General features: G+C 55.6%; 1 protein-coding gene and 1 long non-coding RNA gene across 11 annotated transcripts; both read right to left on the reverse strand.

The window, feature by feature from the left end:
• Positions 1-19: 19 nt before the first annotated feature.
• Positions 20-23,640, reverse strand: Smtn (smoothelin). 6 transcript variants are annotated; one of them, XM_050141046.1, is made up of 21 exons: positions 23,498-23,640; positions 21,740-21,845; positions 16,759-16,907; positions 16,323-16,416; positions 16,153-16,231; positions 15,964-16,061; positions 14,779-15,105; positions 14,623-14,695; positions 13,983-14,054; positions 13,386-13,901; positions 13,057-13,229; positions 9,928-10,080; positions 9,769-9,844; positions 8,631-8,795; positions 8,476-8,538; positions 8,211-8,286; positions 5,558-5,731; positions 5,248-5,365; positions 4,568-4,719; positions 3,593-3,661; positions 20-340 (listed from the first exon to the last, which is right to left on the reverse strand). In XM_050141046.1, the coding sequence occupies exons 2-21, from the start codon at positions 21,788-21,790 to the stop codon at positions 190-192; spliced, it is 2,829 nt and encodes a 942-aa protein (XP_049997003.1). In that variant the 5' UTR covers positions 21,791-21,845; positions 23,498-23,640; the 3' UTR covers positions 20-189. The 6 variants fall into 6 exon arrangements, with proteins under 6 accessions (XP_049997003.1, XP_049996999.1, XP_049996998.1 ...); XM_050141043.1 differs by having other exon boundaries at positions 192-340; positions 3,497-3,661; XM_050141042.1 differs by lacking the exon at positions 3,593-3,661 and having other exon boundaries at positions 5,248-5,362.
• Positions 5,738-8,203, reverse strand: LOC126500823 (uncharacterized). Of its 5 annotated transcripts, XR_007591445.1 has the most exons (4): positions 7,846-8,203; positions 7,563-7,758; positions 7,263-7,368; positions 5,738-7,220 (listed from the first exon to the last, which is right to left on the reverse strand). It is a non-coding gene; the product is annotated as an uncharacterized lncRNA (long non-coding RNA). The 5 variants fall into 5 exon arrangements; XR_007591447.1 differs by lacking the exon at positions 7,263-7,368 and having other exon boundaries at positions 7,455-7,758; XR_007591446.1 differs by having other exon boundaries at positions 5,738-7,326; positions 7,455-7,758.

Genomic DNA, 23,640 nt, shown 5'->3' on the forward strand with positions numbered 1-23,640 from the left:
CAACAGAGAGAAGTCGGGATCGTTGAAAACCAATAATTTATCAAAAACGCTGCGTGTGTACAAGAGGGAGGGGGGTTCCGACAAACCGGGCAGCAGTGGGCAGGCGCACTGGGGGGAGAGGGGCGGGAGCGGTGCTGGGGTGGGGTGGGGACAGCCTGCAGCGCGGGTCGGGCGGCGTGAGCAGAGTGGCTAGACATTCTTGCCGCGCAGGCGCAGCTCATGGCGCCGCAGGTGGTTGTACAGCGATTGCACGTAGGTGAAGACGCACTTGGGGTCGGGCTTTTTGCCCATGATCATCATGTCCTCCACCTCCACCAGGGGCACACAGTCCACCAGCATCCTGCAGGGGAAGGGGCACAGGAGTTGTCGTCAGTGCCGGCCTGCTTTTTGCTGTGTCCCTCTACCCCGAGGTCTTTTCTGTGCCGCAGCCTGTTAGTCTTTCCATAAACTCCAGACTGTCCATGGATGAGAAACACTTTCCAGGAAGGGAAAGCCACAGCCAAAGCCAGGGCCCATCCTGCCCATAGACTAAGCAGGTAGAGAATAAGATGGAGCTGCGGAGTAAGTCATGCCCCACCTCAGGCAGGTAGGTTCTGGTTCTAGACCCCAACTTCTCTCTGGAGGGTCCACCTCCTGCTCACGAACTGGTATACCCCAGTCGGTAGTCTCAGATACACCCCTGAGATTGTTCCTCTTTGGTTAATGTCTCTCTACTGCCAGGATTCCCCAGTGACCCCCTTTCTCCTGGGACAGGTCTTTTAATGGAAATAGAGGCCAGGAGGCTATGTCAGGAGTGGCCCTTTAGCTGTTATCACCTGCTTTGGGCTGAGCAAGGGAGGCAGGTGAGGATCCCAGCCACATCAGCTGCATCGTCTACACCCTACACTGTGCTCTGTGGTGCAGCTGCCCTTCTGGTTCTCCTTCAGAGTGCTGCACTTCACACAGCTTCACAGCTCAGAAGGTGCCAGGCTGGACCTGGTATGGGATACATGCCCTCAACCGTGGGTGCTAGCGACTGCCTGGAACTCCCCTTTCCCTACTGTAGGAACCCTTCCCCCCACAGCTTTAAGACGGGGTATAAGCTCAGCTTTGCTTTTCCTCCTGTCCCAAACTATGACAGAGTCTCTTCTGTGTTGCCTCCTGTTTGTGCCGGCCCCTTGTTGCTGTTGCTCAGTAAGCTTACTTTGGCAGGGAAGGGAAAACAGATTGCTGCTGGTCCCCAGACATGGGGTAACCCAAGACCCCATCTGGTACCTTCAAATCCAGGACTGTGGTAGGACTGGAATCTACTCCCAGCTCACCTAGACCATCTTTGTGGTGGTACTGGAGATTAAATCCAGGGACTCAAGCTTGAGACAGAAGCTCTCCATCACTGAGCTACATCCTAGCTCTTTACCTTTTGAGATTAGCGGCTCAATAAATTGCTGGGGCTAGCCTTGAAATCTCCCCCGAAGCCCAGGCAAGCCTGGAATTTGTGGTTCTCCTACCTCTGCCTCCAGCGGAGTTGGGATCACAGCCCAGCTCCTCACCAGATCTTTTACAAAGACACTGAGAAGCTGAAAAGTTTCTGTCCTGGTTCCACCTCTGACCACTTGTGGATACTGGACAAGACTCTGCCCTCTGTGATCCTACCCCGCCCCTTATTAGTCATCCCTGATCTCATCTGAGACCTTGGAAGTACTCAGGATAAGTGACAGGTACCTGGCTCTACTGATGATGGACTACGTGCCTTGGGGTCATCCCCATCCCACATTTGGCTTGTTTATCCAGCTGTACCATGGTGAGAAGGCAGCCTCTCGCTGGAGCATCTTCCAACTGCAGCTATCTTCCCAAGGATCCCTGCCCCAACCCCCCTCCTGCCCATGGTGCCTTCCCTGGAGACCTTATAAAGCCATTGTTTATACCGGGGTACATGGTTCAGGCTACCCAAGTGACAAGCCAAGCACCAGGCAACTGAAGCAACAGCACGTAGCTGAGTCACACTTTCCTACCGGACCAGACCTACACTAAGCCCCTTTCTCTTTAGAGTGGCCCGCTGAGCTGCAGCTAAGTCCATATAAGACCTAGAGCCTGTACCAAGTCTGTTTTCCACACCTGGACCTCTGAGTGTATGCGCACGTGTGTTCCTCCCCCCATCCCTGGGGACCCTAACCCAGGAGGGAGCCCCAGCGCATCCTTGTTGACTCTCTGAGTCAGATACCTTCCAGCAATCCCTTTGCTTCCTGGGGACCTCTCTTTGGTCCTAGCTCTGACCACTTGAGGATGCTGGACATGGCTCTACCCTCTCCTGTGCTCCTACCTCTGCCTCCAACTTATTTCTGCCACAAAATTGGTCGGAACACAGTGGTGGGGCTAGAAAAGCAACCGCTAAGGGGTCTGGAATCATTCTGTGGCCAGCCTGAATGCTTTCCTTATCTTTCTTGCTTTCTGAATTCCTTATCTGGAATGGGACAGTCAGTTCAGGTGGGAATTCTTTACTGGGGTCCTGAGGTGAGATGACCAGAGAGGAAAGCCATATGGCTCAGGCAATGCGGCCAGAAACATCTTCCTGTTGAACTGGCCCTGTTCCCAAGCTCCCCACTTTGGAGAAGGACACCTCCAACTCCCCATATGGCACATTCCAAGCTTGTCTGTGTCTTGACCCTCCTCCCTTTCTCCAAACCAGATCAGAGAGCCTGTCTTTCTACCTTTTTTTTTTTTTTAGATAGCAAGGCAGTGCTGGCATACATCTTTAATTCCAGCACTTGGGAGGCAGAGGCAGGCGGATCTCTGTGAATTTGAGGCCAGCCTGGTCTACAGAGTGAGTTCCAGGGCAGCCAGGACTACACAGGGAAACCCTGTCTCGAAAAACCAAACCACAGGGTCTTGCTATGCTGCCCAGGCTGGCCTTCCACAGTGATCCCCAAGCTTCAGGCACCTGAATGTTGGGATTGCAAGCTCACACACCACACCTGGCTCTGCCCTCCCTACTTCTGATGCTGCTCCATCTTGAACATCTCAAGTTTCACCCGAGGATCGTTTTAGAACGCTAACCTGAGCACACCTCTCCTTTTTGGATACCTTTGATTCCTGGGTCCTCACAAGGAAGTTCAAACTCAAACTGTGGTCGTCTTCTCTCATCAAGACCCTCCCTTCCAGGTAATGCTATATTCTCCATCTCTCTTGTCCCTGGCCCTGTCGGGCCTGTTCCTGTGCCTGCAGCTCCTTCTCTTCCTTCAGGCTGAACTGCTCGGATCCCAGTTTAGTTTTCTCTTTTTTACAGACTGCCACCCTGGGCCTGAAGCCTGAGTCTGGGGCCTCCTGGGCTCCCCCATCTGTCTTCCTACTTTGTCACCACTCCCCATGGGCAATGGTGTCACCTAGGGTCCTGCCTGTCTCCTTTGGCTTTTCTAAGGCTCCCCCTGCACTCCCCCCCCCCTTTCCCCTCATCCCTCTTTGTGCACTGATGAGCAGATTCCGGAGAAATGGGGCAGGTGGGAGAGGCGACATTTCTCACCGTGGGGCCCCAGGCAGGGGTTAGGACTTTTTGGTTTTTACCAGCCCCTTCTGGACCAGACAGCGGTAGAATTCCTGGATGTACGTGTACACGCACTTCCAGTCAGGCTCTCGAAGCCGCACCATGTCCTCTGTATCCAGGAGCTGCGGGCAGTCCGCATGGGTCCTGGGGAGGGTAGGGGGCCAGGAAGGGGCGGGGGCAGGACCCGGTGGAGGAAGGAGGGAGAGAGGCCGAGAGAGAAGGGAGGACAGAGACACACACACACATACACACACAGAGACATGAGTTCAGTTATGTTGTCAGTGCCGCAGTCTGCCAGCCTCCCGCATGCCCCCTCCCAACGGTGGACGTGCCGCTCACTACCCGTCACTAATGGTGTGCGGTGCAGACAAGGGTGGGGGGCCAAACCAGTCAAGGTGCAGAGAACTCTTGGGGCAAGCGGGGACACAGGGGAAGGGGGGCAACGGCACTGGTGCCGAGGTTGGAGAGGAGGGCTGTGCCCCAGGGATGGGGGGGGTGAGGGAGGCGTGAGAGGAGTGGGGGAGGAGGAGGAAAAATCCTGGAGGGAACCGAAAGAGAAGGGGAGAATAAGAAAAAGATGGAGGAGGGTGCTTGGGTGCAGTGTGCAGAAGGGGCAACGATTCCAAAGTGGAGGGCTTTTGATGTCCTATATAAGCCTATATAGGTCACTCGGGCACGGTGCCTGGGCCAGGAGCCTCCTTTTGGAATCTCCAGCTGGGATCCCGTGGGAGCAGGAAGCTCTGGTGATAGTGGGAGGAGAGCAGGACAGAGAAATGGAGAGAGGAGGGACAGGGGCAGAGGGAGGAGGGAGAGGTTATGGACTGGGCCACCTGGTTGGCTGTAGCCTGGGTTGGTAGGCGAGCCTGCTGCTCCTTCCTTCCGGTGGGCACCTGGCACACTCAGCAACAGGTGGGCATGGGGTGGAGGAGGATGGAAACTCTCTGGGGAAGGGGGGTCTCGTCTGCAGACCCACAGAACAACTGGCCACTTCCATGGGGTCTCGGGGCTGCTGAGCCCAGCTGACACCAGGAGGAGGGGGCCCACACTTACTCAGCAGATGAGAAGGCCATTTCAAAGTTCTGGCGCCTGTTCTGTGGGCTAAGCTGCCCATAGTCAAAAGCCTCGGGGAAGAAATTGTGCACCAGGGCACAGAAGGCCATCCCGTCACTCCAGCTGGAGGAGAAGTTCTGAATGTCCACATGCTATGGGAGGAAAGAGCACTGGTCAGGACCTAGGGAAACCTTTCCGTGCTTGCTGAACCCCCCTTTCCCACGTCCTGCATCCCAGACCTACGGCAGTTGGGCTCAGACAGACCTCATAGCTTGCTGAAAGTTGTACAGAAGGCGAACAGTCAAAACACGAGCCTCTTCCAACTCAGATTATGAACCTTTGAGCTGTGATTTTTAGCGGGGGCAGGGGAGGGCTACTGAGAGCCCAGTGCCACTTAGCTAAGGCTGTGGTCAATGTTCCAGTCACTCCTCCCCTCGCTATCATTTACTCTGTGTAACACTGACTGGACTCCAAGAGCAGGATTTGTCCTTGAATCATGCCCACCAGCGCAAAGGGCCTTCCTTCGTTAGGCCCTCAGGATCCAGAACAGGATACATGGTCTACCCGATACTTAGTTTTCCCATCTGAGAATGTTTTCCGTGTTTCCTGCCAGAGCACATGGTAGCGGCAAAATAATTCTAAGGAGCGGGTACCAAGCTGAGGCGTTCCACTGGGCTCACCTCGTAGCCACGAGTCTTGGCTCTGCACCAGTCCAGCAACATCTGCTTGATGCTATTGGCATTGGGGACTCCGAAGCTGGTGGAACGCTGTACAGCCGTACGGGGTGTGCCAGGACTGCTGTGGGGGGCAGTGTGGGAGGAGGGTCACAAGACCCCATTAGTGGGCCAGCCTACCCGTTGGGCCCCTGGTTTAGTCTTCCATGACCTTCAGCCTTTCTATCCCACCTCTGGCTCCACCCACTGAGCTTCAGGCCCTATCCCCAACGCCCAGACCATGCCCGCTGGGCAGCCCACACCCTGTACCACTCACCCTGCGGAGCCTTCTTTCTCCAGTTTCTCAATCATGGCCTTGCGTGCTTGCGATGCTGAAGTCTTGGGCAGACTCTGGGCCTTCATTAACTCTTTCTTCTTCTCTGCCTGGCGCTTTTCTAGGGCAGCCAGGCTGCCAGGACGTGGGCTGGCTTGGTCCTCTCGGTCAAAGATGCTGGAGGGTGACAAAATGCATGTTGTGGGGCCCGCCCTCTTGGCACCAGAGCAGGATCACTAGCTTTGATGTTGTTGGTCTTGAAAACGCTGAAACCGGTGCAGCTCTCTGTACAGCTGCATGGCGTCCTCCTGGGCTGCTTGGAGCAGCATTTAGGAGAGGTCTTATACTGCATGAAATGCCACCAGCAACTTCCACTAACAAATGAAGAACAGGTTGGGGGAGTAGAGGGTGGCCCTAACAGTGGGGAGTGGTGTCCTTGTCATGCCCATTTTACAGAGAGGGACATAGAGGCACAAACACAGGAGGCTGGCAGCCATGCTTGTCTACTCAGGTTTCGTTCCCAGGACTTTTCTAGGGGTGTGTGTTGTACTGCCAGGTTCTAGACAAGCTCAGCATCTAGGCATTATCAAGTAATAACAGCGGCACGGGCTAGTAATCCCAGCTACTGGGGAGCTGAACCAGAAAGACTGCGAGCTGGAGGACCATCTGAGCGATGCGGTGGCTGACTTGGGGAAACTCCTGACTCGCAATAAAAAATGAAAGGGCAAGTAGAGAACTTGCCTAGAAGCACAAGGCCCTAGGTTCCATCCCCAATACCTAAACCAAGCAGTAAAAAGTAATGAAGTGAGCATGAGCCTTTAAGACTTTCTCGTGTGTTCTTTTATTACTTCTAGTGCTGGCGGAAGGAATCCAGGGTCTCCGAGGTGCTAAGCAAATGCTCTACAAATGAGCTACACCCTCAGTCCTCCCACTGTGCTATTTAAACACCACAGGGGACTCTGATGTGCTGGTGTGCTCCTGATATCCCAGAACTCTGGAGGATCACAAGTTCAAACCAGCCTGGGACACAGAGTGAGACTCTGTCAATGTCCACCTCACACCATACCGCAAAAATACAAAAAGTGTAGGTCTATAATACCAGATACTCAGGTAGCTAAGGCAAGCTCACAGCCTGCTGAACCACAGAGGGAGATCAAGGCCAATATCGGCAATTTAGGGAGAGACCCTGCCTCAAAGGAAAAGGTGAAGAGAGGACCAGCAATGGAGCTCAGTGGTGCGGTGCTTGTCCAGACAAAAACCAATCAACTTTGCAAGGGGTGAGAGGAATCCATGCTGTTTCCACTAACAATGTGGAAATCGAGGCCTCTTTCGTAGGGTTTCAGAGGGCACAGTTGCAGGGCTATAGCATCTGCATTGCAGTTCACCAAATGAGAGCTCCTGGAGCCACTGTGCTTTCTTCCGGCCCTGCATCCTCTGTACTGTGGGCGTACCTCTCTGTACTGTGGGCGTACTTCTCTGTACTGTGGGGTGTGCCTCTCTGTACTGTGGGCGTACCTCTCTGTACTGTGGGCGTAGTTCTCTGTACTGTGGGTTGTACCTCTCTGTCCTGTGGGTTGTACCTCTCTGTACTGTAGGTTGTATCTCTCTGTCCTGTGGGTGTATCTCTCTGTACTGTGGGCGTACCTCTCTGTACTGTGGGTTGTACCTCTCTGTACTGTGGGTGTACCTCTCTGTACTGTGGGCGTACCTCTCTGTACTGTGGGCGTACCTCTCTGTACTGTGGGCGTACCTCTCTGTACTGTGGGTTGTATCTCTCTGTACTGTGGGCGTACCTCTCTGTACTGTGGGCGTATCTCTCTGTACTGTGGGGTGTGCCTCTCTGTACTGTGGGCGTACCTCTCTGTACTGTGGGCGTAGTTCTCTGTACTGTGGGTTGTACCTCTCTGTCCTGTGGGTTGTACCTCTCTGTACTGTAGGTTGTATCTCTCTGTCCTGTGGGTGTATCTCTCTGTACTGTGGGCGTACCTCTCTGTACTGTGGGGCGTACCTCTCTGTACTGTGGATTGTATCTCTCTGTGCTGTGGGTTGTATCTCTCTGTACTGTGGGTTGTATCTCTCTGTCCTGTGGGGCGTACCTCTCTGTACTGTGGGTTGTATCTCTCTGTACTGTGGGCGTACCTCTCTGTACTGTGGGTTGTATCTCTCTGTACTGTGGGGTGTACCTCTCTGTACTGTGGGCGTACCTCTCTGTACTGTGGGCGTATCTCTCTGTACTGTGGGTTGTATCTCTCTGTACTGTGGGGTGTATCTCTCTGTACTATGGGGTGTACCTCTCTGTACTGTGGGCGTATCTCTCTGTACTGTGGGTTGTATCTCTCTGTACTGTGGGGTGTACTCTCCCTCAAGTCAAGCTCTGTGACCCAGAAGTGTGTTGCAGATGTGGGAAGGTGGCAGTGCCAGCAGGCGATGGCAGGTCACTCTCTAAGGCTCAGTGTGAAACACACACCAAGGGTCTGGGCCTCCACAGTCCTCCACCCCTACCTTGTGGTGTGGCTGAGGATTAAGAGAGATCACAAAGCAAGCAGGGCACATTTGGTACCTCCCTTACTGTAGGCCTATCCTCTCAGTAGGTCAGCCTGCCCCCTTGCAGAATGAATCCGTAGCGAGATCCCCATAGGCACTGTCCCATGCTCACCTGCCCATCTTTTTGGATGAGGACGAGGAAGAGGAAAAGGTCTTGGTTTGGACTGTGGTGCTGCTGCTACTACCATCTGCGAAAAAGGGGGTGAGATGACCTGGGCTGGACGGGAGGATATGGGGGGGCTGCCCGGAGGGATGGTGATAGACACAGTAGAGAAGTGAAAGTGGGGCACGGTTGAAGACACAGAGTGTTTAAGGAAGAACTAAAGGAGGTGAGCAGGCAGCAGGCAGCAGGCACAGGAGAGAGCAGGTGGCCTTACTCTCCGAGCGCCTCACGAAACTTGACTCCACAGTGGTGGTGCGGGCCGTCTGTGTGCCATCGTCTGCAGGGACAGCAAAGGGACAAAGAAGCGTGTGAAAGGTACAGGGAGTTAGCCTGAGCTCGCCCCGAGCCCCAAGCCCTGCTCAGTCTTACTGGAGTGGACGAGCCGCTCAGTTTTGGTAACTGTGCTGACAGCTGAGCCGTCAGCCGCCCGCTGACTGTGCCTCGTGGTGGTCTCAGTAGCCAGATTGTTTCGGCTCTCCCCTGGCCGGGCCCGTGCCTCCCGTAGTCGCTGTTCTCGCTCCTTGTCCCTCTGGTCTGAGCAGGAGATGCCCCCATGCATGCCCAGAGGGGCCGCCCAGCGCCACACAGCACACATGCACAGACACAAGGGGTACACGGGATGGAGTGGAGGCAGCTCGTTAGAAACACCAATGACAGAAAACCCGTGCCTCTCTAGGGATGGTTGAAAGTGGGTGGGTGGGGGGACAACCACAACTTGGCACAGAGCTGAGTGTGTGCTGAGGGTGATGGGCTCTGAGATGGGAGGGGGGATATTTGGATCCAAGACAAGTTTCTGTGGGACTAAGCAGCCAGTCAGGAGGGAATAGCTGACATCCAGAGAGGGCTGGGTGGGCACCACAGCTGACTGGTGAACCCTTCAAACTAGTCTCAGGGAGGAGAGGAGCAACTGCAAGGAGGATGCCGAGACCCAGGGGTGGGTGCAGGTACTGGGAGAAGCCATCAGATCCAGGGGAAAAACACTTGAGAAAGAAGCTGGTGGGGAGGGTTAACTGGGTCTGCTGAAAAAGCAAGTAGGCTGGGGACAGGGGACATCAGGGCACATGCAGCTCAGCGGGAGGGAGAGCGCTTGTCAGGGCTGCAGGAGGCATTTGACTGCCAGCTGGGAGTGGGGTAGGCTGGGGGAGTGATTGTTCTCAGAGAACAACTGTTCCAGAAGTCAATCTAGAGTATGAGGGAGAGAAAAGCCAGATCCAGGGAAGAACCGCAGGGAAGGGAAATGACCACATATGGGCTAGAGGCTAAGGGGAGCAACCCAGGGGAGAGGAGCAACTGGGGGATTATCTGGATTAAAGCAAGGCACAATTAGATGCAAGGTGAGAAGGGCCGAGGGGAATGGCTGGGAATGCACAGCTGGACACAGGGCAAGGAGGCCAGGGAGCAGATGGCTCCAGGGAGGGGGACACGAGGAGGGCAACTACTGCCTCCAGAATGAGGGGCGCGGCTGAGGAATGGAGCGGCTACGTCTAGTGGGCAACTGGCTCTCTACCTCTCTTTCTTTGTCGGAGCTCACGGAGTGCAGCCCGGATGAGCTTCCGTTCCTCAAAGTTCGTAGTCTGGTCCAGCTGTAGATGAAACAGTTGCTGCACACCTGGGGCCTGCCAATCCCTACCCTCTGCCAGCCCCCAGCCTACCGGAGTTAACATACCATCTTGTCCAGGACTCCTTCATCCTCAATGGCCATCAGCTCCTCGGCACTCAGGGGGCTCCGCCCCTCTGGGGCTTTGTCCACTCGAGTCTGCTCTGTGCCATTAGCTGCTTCCACTGTCACAGAGGGGGGCTCTGCTGGATCTGGCTCCATCTACAGAGTGTGGAGAGGGTGTAGGGTTTACACAGGGATGGGCATGAAACCTGGGTGGGAGAGGATTAGATCCTGGGGCTGCAGGCATAGCACTGGAAATAGCCAACAGCCCTCCAGGCCTACTAATGTAGGTTGGCTATGTTGGCTTCAGGTCCAGGGTAGTCAAAGTGGAAGCCCTGTATATAGTTTCCCACATATCCAGAATTCAGAATCATATTAATCCAAGTTGGTGGCAGTAGGAAGAATGGTTTCCATTCAGTAGAAAACATCTGTATAAGCACTGGGGATATTATTGTCCCTGTCAGATACAGGGGAAACTGAGGCTAGGCCCTCTGTGAGTGTGATATGACCTGGGGGTTGAGCTGCAGTAGTTTAGCTCCTCAACTTGAGTTCTTTCTAATATTTTTTTTTCTAGCTTCCGCCCAGGCAAGTATTGCTTGCCAAGGGGCTGGACCAGGTCCCAAGGTCTCCTAACAAGGTGGCTGAGTCAGGCTACCCCAAACCAAGACGTCTCATCTCTGGAGGTCCAGACCACTTCCTTCCCCACCTTGCTGGGTACCATTACCTAAGGGGCAACAGCACTGACCTATCTCCCCCAAGGGAACTCCCTCCCACCTTGCCCCTTGAAGCCAAGGCCCAGCTCAGCTTCTATAGCCGTCCCCTCCCAGCAGGGCCTCTGTCTGTCATGAGGGTAGGGAGAGCCAAGGTGGCAGCTGCTCCTGAGAGGCCTGGCCTGGTTGAGGCTGCAGGACAGCCACCAGGGTTAAGAGTCTGGGACCTTCTTGCTCCAATCTTAGAGTACCCATGCTTAGTCCTCTGTACAGTGAGGTAAACTGAGGCTGAGGAAGTGTTGGTCTGTCTACAGACACTCAGCAGAGCTGGGCTCAAATCAAGTCCCTCCCACGGGCTGACTTACGAGACTGCTGCTGCGAGAGGGACCCGCAGAGGAGCTGCGGCGGGTGCTAAAAGCAGGCGGGTGGGCCACAGGAGCCCCAGCATCCTCAGCTGCCTGGAAGAGGGCCTCAGGGTCGGCAGCAGCCAGCAACAACTCGCTGGGCTCTAGCTCAGACTCCAGGTCCGGCAGAAGTGGAACACCCAGCCGCAGGCTCAGTACCTCCACCTGCCTGGTCAGTGTGTCTAGTCGCCGGCTCAGAGCGGCTGTCTCTGCACGCAGCTCTTCAGCTGCCTGAGCCACCGGCTCTACAGTGGCTAGGGCTGCATCAGCTGCCTGGGTCACCGCAGCCCGGCCCGCTTCAGCTACCGCCTGCAGCTCCTGTAATGCCCGGCTCAACCGTTCCTCAAAGGCCGCAGCCATCTCGGGCCCAGGCCCTGGTACTCCTGGCATCGTGCTACCGGGGACTCTTTGGGGTACGATGGTGGGACAGTAGCAGGGGCGGCTGTCTATGCTGGCAGCGTCAGAGTCTCTGCAGCTGGTCTGAGGGCGAAGGCAAGGGCAGTGAGCCTGCCCCGCCCCTGCTGGCCTCCCAGCCTGCCACCAGCCAGCTGGAGCAACTGCCCAAATAGAAACCTATTCTGGGCTTCTCTATGGAGGGGATGGAGGGGGATGGGTAGCCTGCCCAAACACGAACACAGCCTGCTGCATGTCTCAAGGATTACTGAGACCAGAGTCCCATGACCCATAGGTAGAAAAATGGAAGCAGGGAGGAAGACACGGGCTGAGACACCATGTACATTAGCTGTGAGACTTCGATTTGCTGGGCTCCTGCAAATCTCTGGCCTTGTGCCACACTCTTAGAAAATTTTGAGCAAGTCGGGGAAACGGAGACACAAAGAGGTGGGCCTTTAAGTAACCTGCAGGAAAGGGGCTTGGCCCTGGAGACATGTTCTCTAGCCCAGCCAGATCCAAGCCCAGGCATTGCGCAAGTGCATTACAGACACACCATCTGCTCCACCCAGCTGGGGAGACAGGTGAGTTGTTCGCGCCAAAGTCATCTAACCCTGACACCTTCCATTCACCTCGAGAACCTCATCTGTAACCATCCCTCATGACAGCCATCCCAATCTGTTGGGTCCTGCTTTGTGGCAAGAAGGCCGCTGTCATTCCCATTGTCTTCCTGTCACCAGCTAGAAGACCCAACGCTAGCTCCGCCTGACCACCTCACCTCAGTCAAAGTCCCATTCGGTCTTTGGTACAGTATAGAGGACACTACCTGGGCAGACCAGTGGGAATCTCTTCCCCATCGGAGCTCCCAGCCAGCTGATCCCGGGCTCGGGAATGAATAATAGAAGGAATACATCGTATTCAGTTCCCGTGGCACCTATTGGGCCGATGCCTCATTGCCTGATGCCGCCCTGCCTGCCTGTCTTCATCAGTGGCTCTGCTCTGCTTCCACGGCGAAGATGCTAATCAACAATCTCCTAATGCACCAGACTGAGCTTGCGTGAGCCTGTGATCTGATCTCCACGCTGGGGCTGACGTCCAGCGTCAGGTGGCAACAAGGGTATCAGGGCTGCCATAGGAAGACAGCGGGAGCCCCTACCACCTTCTCCGAGCCTCAGGCTTCACACTTGCTCACGAAGAACGAACTGATCAATTTAGGTACAAGGATCAGAGACCAGCAAATGGACCCAAGCATGGTGGCTCACGCCTGTAGTGCCAGCTCTCTGGAGGTGGAGACAGGAGGCTCACTGAGTTTAAGTTCAGCCTTGGCTATGTGCAAAGATCATTGCCAACCCAGGGCACAGGAGACTCCACATCAAACAAACTAAACAACAAAAGGTCAGCACATGGGGAAAATGACTTCAGCTATGTCTCTGGGTGATCCAGTGGATCAGTCTTAGTCATGCGACCCACTACCTGTGGACTATTGGCAGCGATGCTCCTTCTCTGACCTCGGTGGCTTTGCATGCACAGTGGCGGAGGAGCATCGCAGAGAAAGCCTGCTAGTCCTGCACCCTTAAAGCAGCCTTTGGAGCTGGTGTATGGTGAGGCCGGTGGATTCAAGAGGGGCTCACCTTAAAGTTGCAGCCTCCTCGGTTACCAGGGGAGGCATGGCTGAAGGAGGTAACCTGAGTGACACTACCCAGTCGGGTCACAGTCCCAGGGCTGCTGATGTGGCTGATTGTGCTCTTGCCCCCACTGCTGGTGCTGAGAAGAGTCGGGGGCGCCCGCAGTCCCAGGGTCAATTCTGGTTGGGGAGAAGGGTTGCTGTTAGGGCCAGTTGGAGTGAGGGCAGTGCCAGTCAAGGGAGTGACACCTTGGACACTGGACACTGCCCTGGCCACACATGCAGAACCAGGAGGGAGGGGTGGCAAGGGCTCCACCCTGGCAGTGAGACGCCTACCTGCTCGCTGGTTGCCTGTGGGCAGCAGCACCCGGCCTGAGGAGGCCTGGCCACGGCCATCCTTGATCTCAATGGTAAATGTGGTCTTCATACTGCCCCCTGGTTCCCCAGTGCCAATGCCCACAGGCAGCGGGGTACTGGGCTCTTCTGAGCAGGGCCTGGGCCCCCCTGCTCTGTTTTCAAGGGACCTGGGAGCCAAGCCCCGCCCCCCAGGGCCCTCCTCTTGAGGGCAGCTCTGAAGCTGGGCCAGGGAATGAGCAAGTTCTCTTTGCTTCTTGTGGGAGGAAGTGTCATTGGGACCTCGGGAGGAGGAGTTGCTGGAGGAGGAGGCAGGGGTGGTGCCAATGAAGGAAGGGCCCAGGGGCCTCGTGGGGGTCAGCGAAGTGAGGGCTGTTCGAGGTGGGCCATCCTGGAGCCTGGCAGCCACTGCTGGGTTATCAGATGTGAACTTGCGGACTCGGTCTCTCACGGAGCCAGCCCGTTGGAACTGGGACCGTCCTGCAAGGGGGACCGGCTCTGGAAGAGACAAGAAGGCTGTCAGTGACTGGGTGGGATAGGGGCTGCCCAGAACTTGGGGGTAGTAAATACGGGCAGTACCTCGATTTTGGGTTGGCTGTCGGGGACTGAGCACAGACAGGGAGCGTTGGCAGGGCTGTGGTTCAGCCAGATCTGGTAGGTTGGTGAGTAGGTGGCAGCCATATGGGGGAAGAGAAAGAAAAGTGGATGGTGGGGTGGTGTCCATGTCACTTTCATCTCAACACCTCGGCGGCACCTCGCCATGCCCGGCACCCCCACTGCCGAGGCCTGCCTACTCAGCTGCAACCCTCGTGCAGGCTCCTCCTTTCTCTCCTGCACTGACCCAGGATGACGTACTCACTCTTAGGAGCCAGGGGTAAGTTTGGGCCAGAGAAGGTATCCAGATTCTCCTTACTGATGGGACTAGGGGACAGTCCCCCCCCCCCCAGCCAGTACTGCCCATAGATCCAGCTGGGTGATGGGTGTACTCCCTTATTGGGGAGAAGAATGTGCCTGAGGCCTGTTGCCTTTCAAGGCTGTGAGGAGGCCTCTGGCCTTGGGTGGCAGGGGCGGGAATACCTCGGGGGCAGCGGTGGGGAGTGCTGGGGACTGCCTGAACCTGGAAGCTACAGCTGTTGAAGCATCAGAACCCATCCTACCGGCAGGGAAAGGGAAGCAGGGGAAAGCAGAAGCCTGTAGCAACCTGCACAGGGATCCTCACCTGCTCTCTTAGTGCTGGAGGAGCCTCTGGTGGGGGCCAAGGTGCTAGAGGGCTCCGTGGGGCCAGGTGGGGGCTGCAAGGGAGACATCACATAGGAAGGGGCTCTCAGACCAAGGGCCTCACCTGCCTGGCATCCCTGTCTCTCACCAAACTCACCTTGCTGATGACCGGCCCATGAGAGCCGGGGGGTGCTGGTGACATGGGGGGTTCAGGGCTGGGAGCTCCCGAAGGGCAAGGAAGTGGCTCAGAGCTGTCCAGAGCCTCAGCAGCAGGACACTGGGCTCCAACTGGCTCTGGCAGAGGCTCAGAGGAAGCAGTGGTGGGTGAACTGTCAGGTGAGGCAGGTGAGCTGGGTGTGCCCCCAGGCGGGGCCCTCAACAGGAGTGTCACTGTGGTCACATCCTGGCTGGTGTCCTCAGGGGCTGGGGCTGGGGCTGGCTCTGCCACGTCTGTCTGCTGTTTCTGTTGCTCTTGCTCTGGCACCTGCAGCGGACCCACAGGACGGAACCAAGGTTTCTCTGACTCCGAGTGCTACCCCCACCCACGGAGGGCCAAGCTGACAGAGCAGGCCATGCAAAGCAGAGGGGCTGGGCATGGCTTCCTGTGGGCACACCTGCGTAAGGAAGGCTAGTCAGTGCCAAAGGTGGGTTGACAATGACCAGATCCTAACGTCAACAGTTGGTGATGACAGGAAACTCGCTGGGGGGGACTCTTATGTCCAGAGAACCTCGAGAGCAGAGCTCTGGCCTCAGACTGGCTAATCAGAGAAAGCCAGCTGTGCAGGACTGGGCAGCTAGCACCCTCTGCTGGCCATTAGTGGAAACTGTATGTTGTGACTTCTCTTCCACACTCCTGAAGAATAAATGACGCTGAGCACTGCTCAGCAGGGGCCTGGCAAGCAGGCCACGGTGAGGTAAAGATGCGGTACTTTCTGGCGGGTGAAGGGCAGCACGGGACGTGCTTAGTCAGGGGAGGTACCAAGACTAGACTTGCATTTCTAGGAGATCCTTTTGGCTGCTGAGCACAGGCAGGGTGGTAGGGGTAGGGGTGGGAAGTAGGGGTGGAGTTGGAGAGGTGCCAGCGTATCGAGAGGAGCGAAGGGGAAGGAACAGTAACTTGGAGTTGTGTAGACAGGCTGGCTTTGAGAGAAACACCTGTGTTCAAGGTCTGGAGTGGAAGGTGTACGCCTGAGAGTATAAAAAACTAACTCCAGGGTTTCCTCAAAACTGGCCAAGGGCCAGCTCCCCAGTCAAATGACAGTGTAGCAAAAATGCCCTGTACTACTGGCACCAAGAGGCACAAGACACTGGCTTCCCCTCCCTCCACACCCATACTCCTTACCTTACCAGGGTCCAGTCTGTGCGCTGCCTGCCTCCTGCTATCCTCTCGGGAGTCACTACTAGGAAGTCTACTGCACAGTCTCCCAGCCAAGGTGGCAGCTGGAAGAGCAGGGGCAAGTGTCAGGAGGTGACTGAGATGCTGGAGGCAGCAGCTGGTAGGGCAAGGGCGGGTCCGGGCCAGAGAACCTACCCTCAATCTCCTGAGCACGCACACGGCGGATGGCAGCTCGGATCAGCTTGCGTTCCTCGTACTCACCGGCACTCCGAAGCTGTGGATGACAGGCAGGCCACAAGGGATGGACTGTGGAGTCTGGGTTTTTATTTACCCTTCCCCTATCCCTTGCCTGCCCTGGGCCTCACCAGTGTGGTCAACTCTTCTACATCATTCATGGACTCCAGCCTCCCTGCCAACCGTGCGAGGGCAGCCTGCTGCTCAGCTTCCCGCTGTTGAGCGCTGCAGAGACACCATGAGCGTAACTACCATTGTATGACAGGGTCTGGAGGGTGTGAGCTCAAGGAAAAAAAGGGTCAGGATCAGAGGCCTGAACTTTGACAGAGAGACACGGAGCTGTCTGTGTAGAATCTCTGAGCAAACATCAATATATATATACATCTGTGGACACAGGCACTAATGCCACATGCTACCCATACGGCACGGCCACAGTTGGCACTTGGTCCATACCCACAGGTATCCTGTGCATTCCAATGCTCACAGGCATCAGATGCACCTGCCTCCACACGAGATGACCCCCTGGCACCACCTGCACTTGCAAACCCAGCCCCCTCTGCCACTCACTGTAGCCAGTTCTCCTTGTTGTCTTGCCGTTCGGCGCGGAAACGTTTGGATGCCAAAGCCCCCTCGTCTCGTTCTAGCTCCTGCCGCTGCAGCTCCCGGATGGCAGAGCGGATCCGCCGCCGCTCTGCTAGATCTGCCGTGACCTCCAGCTGCAATGCAGGTGGGAGTGAGGGGTAGGGCATTCTGTCAGGGGCAGAGGGACTGGCACCAACTGCCCATAGTTCTGCCTGGGACACAATGAGAGGCTTGTCTCCAGTCTTTCTACCCTAAGCCTTCCACGTGCCTGCCTCCCACTCAGGGTCTTTAGGAGAGACCAAGCTCATGACGCCAAAGATCCTGAAGAGCCCACTGTGCACTGTGGTACACAGACCACCTTCTGTGAGTGCAGGGCCAGCAACCACACACCCAGGTCAAGGGCCACGCAGTCAGGCATTCCTTTCTGTGACTTGATACCTGCTCATTAACCTTTCAGACCAGGGAGCCCCAGGAGGAAGAGTATGGTCACCCTTCTGAGGGGCCCTGGAAAAGGAAGGGTGATCCAGGTAGCTGAAGTCCCCTGTGATCTAGATGCAGAGTAGCAGGGCCCTGCTGGGAAAGATGTCAGACAGGGAAACTGAGGCAGAGGAAGGTGCTGTAGGGTCCTCGTTCTCTGCTCAGCTGAGGGTTACTTTTCCCCTTTCCTGGCTCTGGCCTAGCCCTAACCATCATGGAAAAAGTCAAGGCCCAGAATGAGAAGGGCTGGTCCCCTAGAGAGATAAAGATAAGGCAGCTAGCACCAGGGTCTACCTAGAGCCCCCAGAGGTGTCCACAGAGTGCAGGAACTCTTATCAGCTTCTTAGTTCAGAAGTTCATGGGAAACTGGGGACCTGATAGAAACAGGTTTAGAAAAATGTGCTCCCTCTGTGGTGTGTGGGCAATGCTGTTGCCTTCCCCACACCACCCGGCACAGTGGCCCCTTGAAGGGATCTTACAGTAGAGGCCTGGCTCAGGGCTGGCCATCAGAGCAGTGGCAGAGCCAAGCCTCCCGTGTGGGTCTAGCAGGCAAACAGGAACAAGAAAAGCACACAGTGACTGACTCTCCCTTTTCAATGCTCTTCCTTCTCCGGTGGGGAGCTGGGTGGGCAGAGATAAAGAAGCTTCCGTAGGGACTGTGAGCTGGTCCAGTTTAGCCAAGAACCAGCTTGTCTTCATCTGAAGAGAGCAGGCAAAGCCTTGAGGGACAGCTCTCCAAGATCCACGTTCCTGAGGAGCTACGGAGGGTTAGTCCCTTGCAGCTCAGGCCAGAGCCCCCATCAGGTTCCAGTCTTGGCTCTACAGTCAGGATATATTCCTTAACCTCTCTGTCTCTGCCTCCTAATTTTCCAGATGGAACAAAGGCCTTTGGGACTGGGCAAGAACAGGGGGAGGGAGCAGTGACTCAGGGTGGCCTCTTCTACATACACAACATGCACATGCAAAACCATTGCCTCTCCTCGGTTCCCATCAGCCAGGAGTATATGGCAAAGGAAAGACAGAACATACTGGTATATTTATTGAGACCCAAATTACGTCAGGCCCTGCACTAAATCCCCACCTGTTGTTTCGGTTTGTTTGTTTGAGACAGGGCTTTTGTGTTTGTGTGTGTGTGTGTGTGTGTGTGTAGCTCTGGCTGTTCTGGAACTTGCTTTGTAGAGCTGGCCTGGAGCTCAGAGATTTGCCTGCCTCTGCCTCCAGAGTTGTTGTTTTTTAAAGATTTATTTGTATTTATGTGTATGCATGCGTCTGTATGCGTGTATGCTTCATGTGTGCTGGTGCCTGTAGGGGCCAGGAGAGGGCATCAGATCCCCTGGAGCTGGAGTGGTTGTGAGTCACCTGATGTGGGTGCTAGGAACCAAATTTGGGTCTTCTGGAAGAGAGGCAAATGCTCTAAACTGTTGGGTCTGTCCAGCCCCCTTATCTACTCTTGATACATTATTTCTATCTGATAAGAGAGAAATGAGTGTCTTGTTCATGATCAAAAAACTTGAAAGTTTCAATGTAGGTCTTTCTGACAGCAAGGCTCGTCTAAGACTGAAGATGGCTGCAACCCTGGAGTCTCTGTCAAGGTGGGAACTTTGAGGTTCTGTATTGGAGACCCCTCTAGCCTGGTCTAGAAATGTCAAAGCCTTAGGAGACCTAATCACAACCAAGGGAAAGACGCTTATTTCCCTGAAACATTTGGAGGTTGGTAGCCTTCGGGACAGCTGGTCCAGACTGGTCCAGATGGTAAAGGCTCCGAGATACAATGACTAATCCTTTATATCATGGGTCCCCGTTTCCAAGCCCTAGGGCGGGGGAAGAATAAGATGGGAAGTTGGCCATTTCTTCAACCCCTGGGTACCTCAATATCTCGATCTGGAAACTGGAATCCTCCCTCTGAATCTCCTAAGTATATGGGGTGGCCGAGGGATGGATCTCATTCTGCTGGCCACTTCCTGGCATGTTCCTTCCTTTTGGGACTGTGGGCAAAGCTCTGACCTGTGTCCCTCTTGTGTGTCTTGTGTTCCCCACCCTCTCACACATCAAAGGTCAGATCACAGTGTTCCTACTGTGTCCAAAGTTCCCCACCCTCTCAGTAACCCCCACTGTGTGTGGAGGGGACTGTGGGAGGGAGGGAAGGAAATACAAAGAGCTATTGTCCACCTGGGGGAAGGGGACGGTTTCCTAAACTGCCTAGTGAAATTCTCCAGGGAGGAAAGAGGGTGCTTCCTCCTCCTGCGGGAGGCTGGAGGGGGCGGGACGGGCAGGACTAGAGTTCTGGCGCTCTCTACTCTTGCTGCTGGGGCGTCCGGTAACTTTTGTCTCTCCACCTGCCTAAGAACCGATTTCTCCTTTCAGGTCCTCCCTCAATCCCAGGATCAGAGCTGCCCGCAGTGTTGAGAGCAATGGGGGAACGCCTCGCAAGGGGGCGCTGAAGGTCCGCAGGCTGCGGCCACTAGCGCGGGGCTCGCCCGCGCCCCACCCACCCCAGTCTCCAGCCGGGCGCCGCTGGTAGGAGTCCGGCAGGAAGCCCCCCGCTACCGCATCTGCAAAGGAAGGGAGGTTCACAGCACCTAAGCCGCTTCCCAGGTCACCCGGCTGGGAGGTGGAAGGCGTGCAGACACGTGGCATGGGGCACACGCGGCGTGCTTGTCCCCGGGTACCCCTGTCCCGCGCAGCCCACCACCCCGACCTCAGGAATGTGCGGGAGAGGGGCCGGAAGCAGCTGCGGCTCCCGAGTCAGCTGGGCACAGCTTTCCCATATAAGGCCGGGCCCCGCGGGGAGGAGCCGGGCTTGGGACGCCCCCGTTCCTGCCACGAGGCCGGAGGGTGGGACCCTCACAGCTCCGGGGCGCAGCAATGGCGGGTGCGGGGCGGTGGAGCCGCAGGGCTGGGGTGGGCCTGGGACCGCGATCCGAGCCGGGGTTTGGCCTCGCTTGTCCTTTCCTCCCAAGCCCCGGGGCCGGGAGGAAGTGCGTCGTCAACTACTGCTTCTGTTTCTTCTCTCTAACGCTTCCCCCAGCTCCCAAATTTTGCGTGCGTGGGGTCTGATGCTGGATAATTCCCGAGATGAGAGTGCGTGGACACCCAGCCTGGCTTTCCCTGTGGAAAGTCTGCGACCCTCACGAGGACTCTGACTTCTTGAGGGACGGTAGAGACGGCTGCGGGGCGTCTTTGGAGACCCAACCCCATATCCTGGCTCTAGGAGTGGCTGCCCTGAACTCAAGAGGAGGTTAAGGTGCTGGCCCCAGGATATACACGCCAACTGCCTAGGGGAGGTCAAGGCAACTAGGTCAAGTGGCCCCAGCCTCTTTCTCTAGGGGCAAGGATTGCTGGTAGCGTGGGGCACTTGTAGAGAAAGTAAATCTCTACTTTTTTGCCCAGGACAGAGATCAGAGGCAGGGTGGTGGGGCTCTGGCCCCTCTCCCCATGGCCTGCTGCATGGCCCTGTGGATAGACACATTACTGGCCCGTGTTGTCGCGCTGCCTCTCTGTACGTGGTCGTAGGAAGAAGGTGGTAAACAGGGATGAAGTGGACTAATCCCAGCCTCTATCCCAAAGTTAGGGCCCTATCTTGTTTCACTAACACTAGCAGCCTTATTTATTTATTTATTTATTTATTTATTTATTTATTTACTTACTTACTTACTTACTTACTTACTTACTTATTTATTTATAATTTAAGTGCATTGATGTTTTGCCTGCATGTATGTCTGTGTGAGGGTGTCAGAAACCCTGGATTGGAGTTACAGACAGATGTGAACTGTCATGTGGGTGACTTGGATTTGAAGCCAGATCCTCTGGAAGAGCAGCCAGTGAGTGTTCTTAACTACTGAACTATCTTTCCAGCCCCCCCACACACATTTTTTTAACAAGTAAGAAACAAAACAACAACAACAAGAAAACCCTGAGGCTTAGAGAAGAAAACAACATACGAGACATCACAAGACCCATAAGGGTCCACAGTCTATTTCTCTCTCATGGCCAGACTCTGGGGATCCCACGATCCCCTCTGGAGTTTGGACCTAGTAAAGCTTATAACCCGGAGCGTTTGGGTATGCGATTTCAGCACACAGGTGGCGGCATCCTGGCTCTTGGCGCATGTGTGAGCATTCTGTAAGACGGTGTACTCAGTGCCTTACTGCTCTGCTGCCGTTATCATTGGGCAGGCTTCCAGGAGTGGGCAGTGCCCAGGCTGCCTTCCCACACCTGCAGCAGCCCATGGGTGAGTCTCCGGAAGTTACTGTTTAAACAGGAGATGACAGTTGGGGGTAGGTAGGGACCAGGTCTCGGCACTGGACATGGACAGGCACATGCCACAAGGGCCTGTGGATCAGCCGAATGGAACCAACTTGGCGCTGTTTCTGTAGCCTCTCCTCCAAACCCCTCCTTCTTCTTATGCGCTGAAGAGTGCAAAAGCCGTGGCCCTATAGCCCTGGCTTGGCTCTTGCCCACCCCATAGTACAGTAATAGGGCTACTTACCAGTTTTCGGAGGGCTCCCTCATCCAGCCCGGCTAATGCCTCATCTGCCATCTTGCTGGCCCCTAGCTCCTTAAGTGTGTCAGCTCTCGGTGGCACTCAGGGAATTCTGCAAGAGGCAGACATGAGTTGGATTGCTGGAGCTTGTGGAAATCTCAGTCCCTTAGTTTTATGCCTGTTTCCCTCTCTGTCCCCTGAACATTCGTTTGTGTTCTACACTAACTACCCAGCCATGTGCTCCTGGCTAGGAGCTGTCCTCTGCCCCAGGGTGGTTTGCTGAAAAACTCACTAACCAAGAATAGGTGTTCGTGTTTCAGCCTTACCAGCTTGGCTGCCAGTCTGCCCTGTGGTCTAAGTTGGCATCCTGACCAAGCCCCAAACAAGGAGGGCATGGACCTGGACTGAGAAAGGACTCAGCAAGGCCCACCCAAGCTGTTTACCACCAGGGGGTGCAAGTTTCCTGTCACACCCATTCATCTCCAGGGCTACCCAGCCTCCCCCTCTACCTGCCCTCCACAAACTGGGCGTCTGGCTGTGGGCTGAGGCCACGCCCATCTTTCCGCTCCTGTCACTAATCTCTTCAGGTGTGGGGGCTGCTTGTGTCTTCTGGATTCTCAGAGTCAGCCTCCCTGCAACGCCGACTGGCCTGGCTCTCTGGAGCCGGGTATCCAGTTCCCCCAGTCAGCGCACACACTCAGAACTCACCTAGAGTTTGCTTCCCAGCTGGAAGTGCCTTGGGAAGCTGACCCACCCAACCTCTGGACTTTGGGCAAACGCAGCGAATGGGAGAGGGCCAAACGGTCACCACAGGGGGGGTCAGTAAAACTCAGACTCAAAGGGCAGGAAGGATCTAATACAAATCGTGGTTATTTCTGCCTTCTCAAGTCCCCTCCCAAAAAATGCCGCCAAGACTCCAGGGTGTTTGTTTCTTGTCCAATCACTATCCATCAAAAACGGATCCCTAAATCTGGTGGCAGTCTTTTTAGCCCGACTCTCTCCTTCCTGGACCCCAGAGTCTCTGGAATTTGAGAATCCATGGCCTAGCACACCTAGATACTTGGTTAATATGGTGACTGAAATGGCCTCGGGACCCCCACCTCCATTGATTCATCCCGAAATCATCCCTTCTCTCCACAAGTCACTTAGTGTGAGTCACCCCATCCGGTGAATGGGTCTGGGGGAACCCTAATGTACACTAATTGGAGTTTGAAGAACCCAGTCTGTTCAAGTCAGTGCTTGAGCTTGCCAACCATTCTTAGGGTCTTTGCCACCTGATCTAGCTATTCTGTCTGGGGTAACTCCCCCTCCCCAGTGTCATTTAATGGTCCCCGGTCTTAGATATTGTAGACATGCTGTGCTTCCTCATGTTGGGCAAGGCTGTTCCTAGTACCACTCTGCTCAGAAATTCCTGTCACTGATTGCCACAATTCCCATGGCTTCATGCTACACAGTTTGAGGTCCTGGAGATTGTTAAGGCCCTGTGGGTGAGGGGTCGGGATCTGGGAAAGCTTCCTCAAGGTATCAGTTCCCCACAGATTAGTGTCTCTGGGGACCGTGGAGCCCTTTCGAGGTTCATAGCTGCCTTCACCAAGGTCTCAGAACCTTAATCCTGTGGTCTGAAGCTCCCATAATTTGGTTGGGGCTCCCGGACCTGAGAGTTCCAGAATCCCTGTCCTGACATCTAGGTTTCACCACCCCACCCCTGACCCACCCCCTGACTCATCTTGGCTCTGAGGGTCGCCCCAAGATCCTCATACCCACCTTTCAGTCCGGCCCGCCTTTTCCGTGCGGGTTCGTGTGTGCTCGGGACCGGCAGATGCAGAGGAGACGGGCGGGCGGGCGGGACGCACCACAGCCCGGGATCCCAGCCGGTTCAGCAACGTCCCCTGGACTCTGCCGCAGAC

This window comes from Alexandromys fortis, unplaced genomic scaffold (assembly GCF_014885135.2).
Source record: "Alexandromys fortis isolate MF-2015 unplaced genomic scaffold, M_Fortis_MF-2015_v1.1 scaffold_7, whole genome shotgun sequence".
Classification (NCBI taxonomy): Eukaryota; Metazoa; Chordata; class Mammalia; order Rodentia; family Cricetidae; genus Alexandromys; species Alexandromys fortis.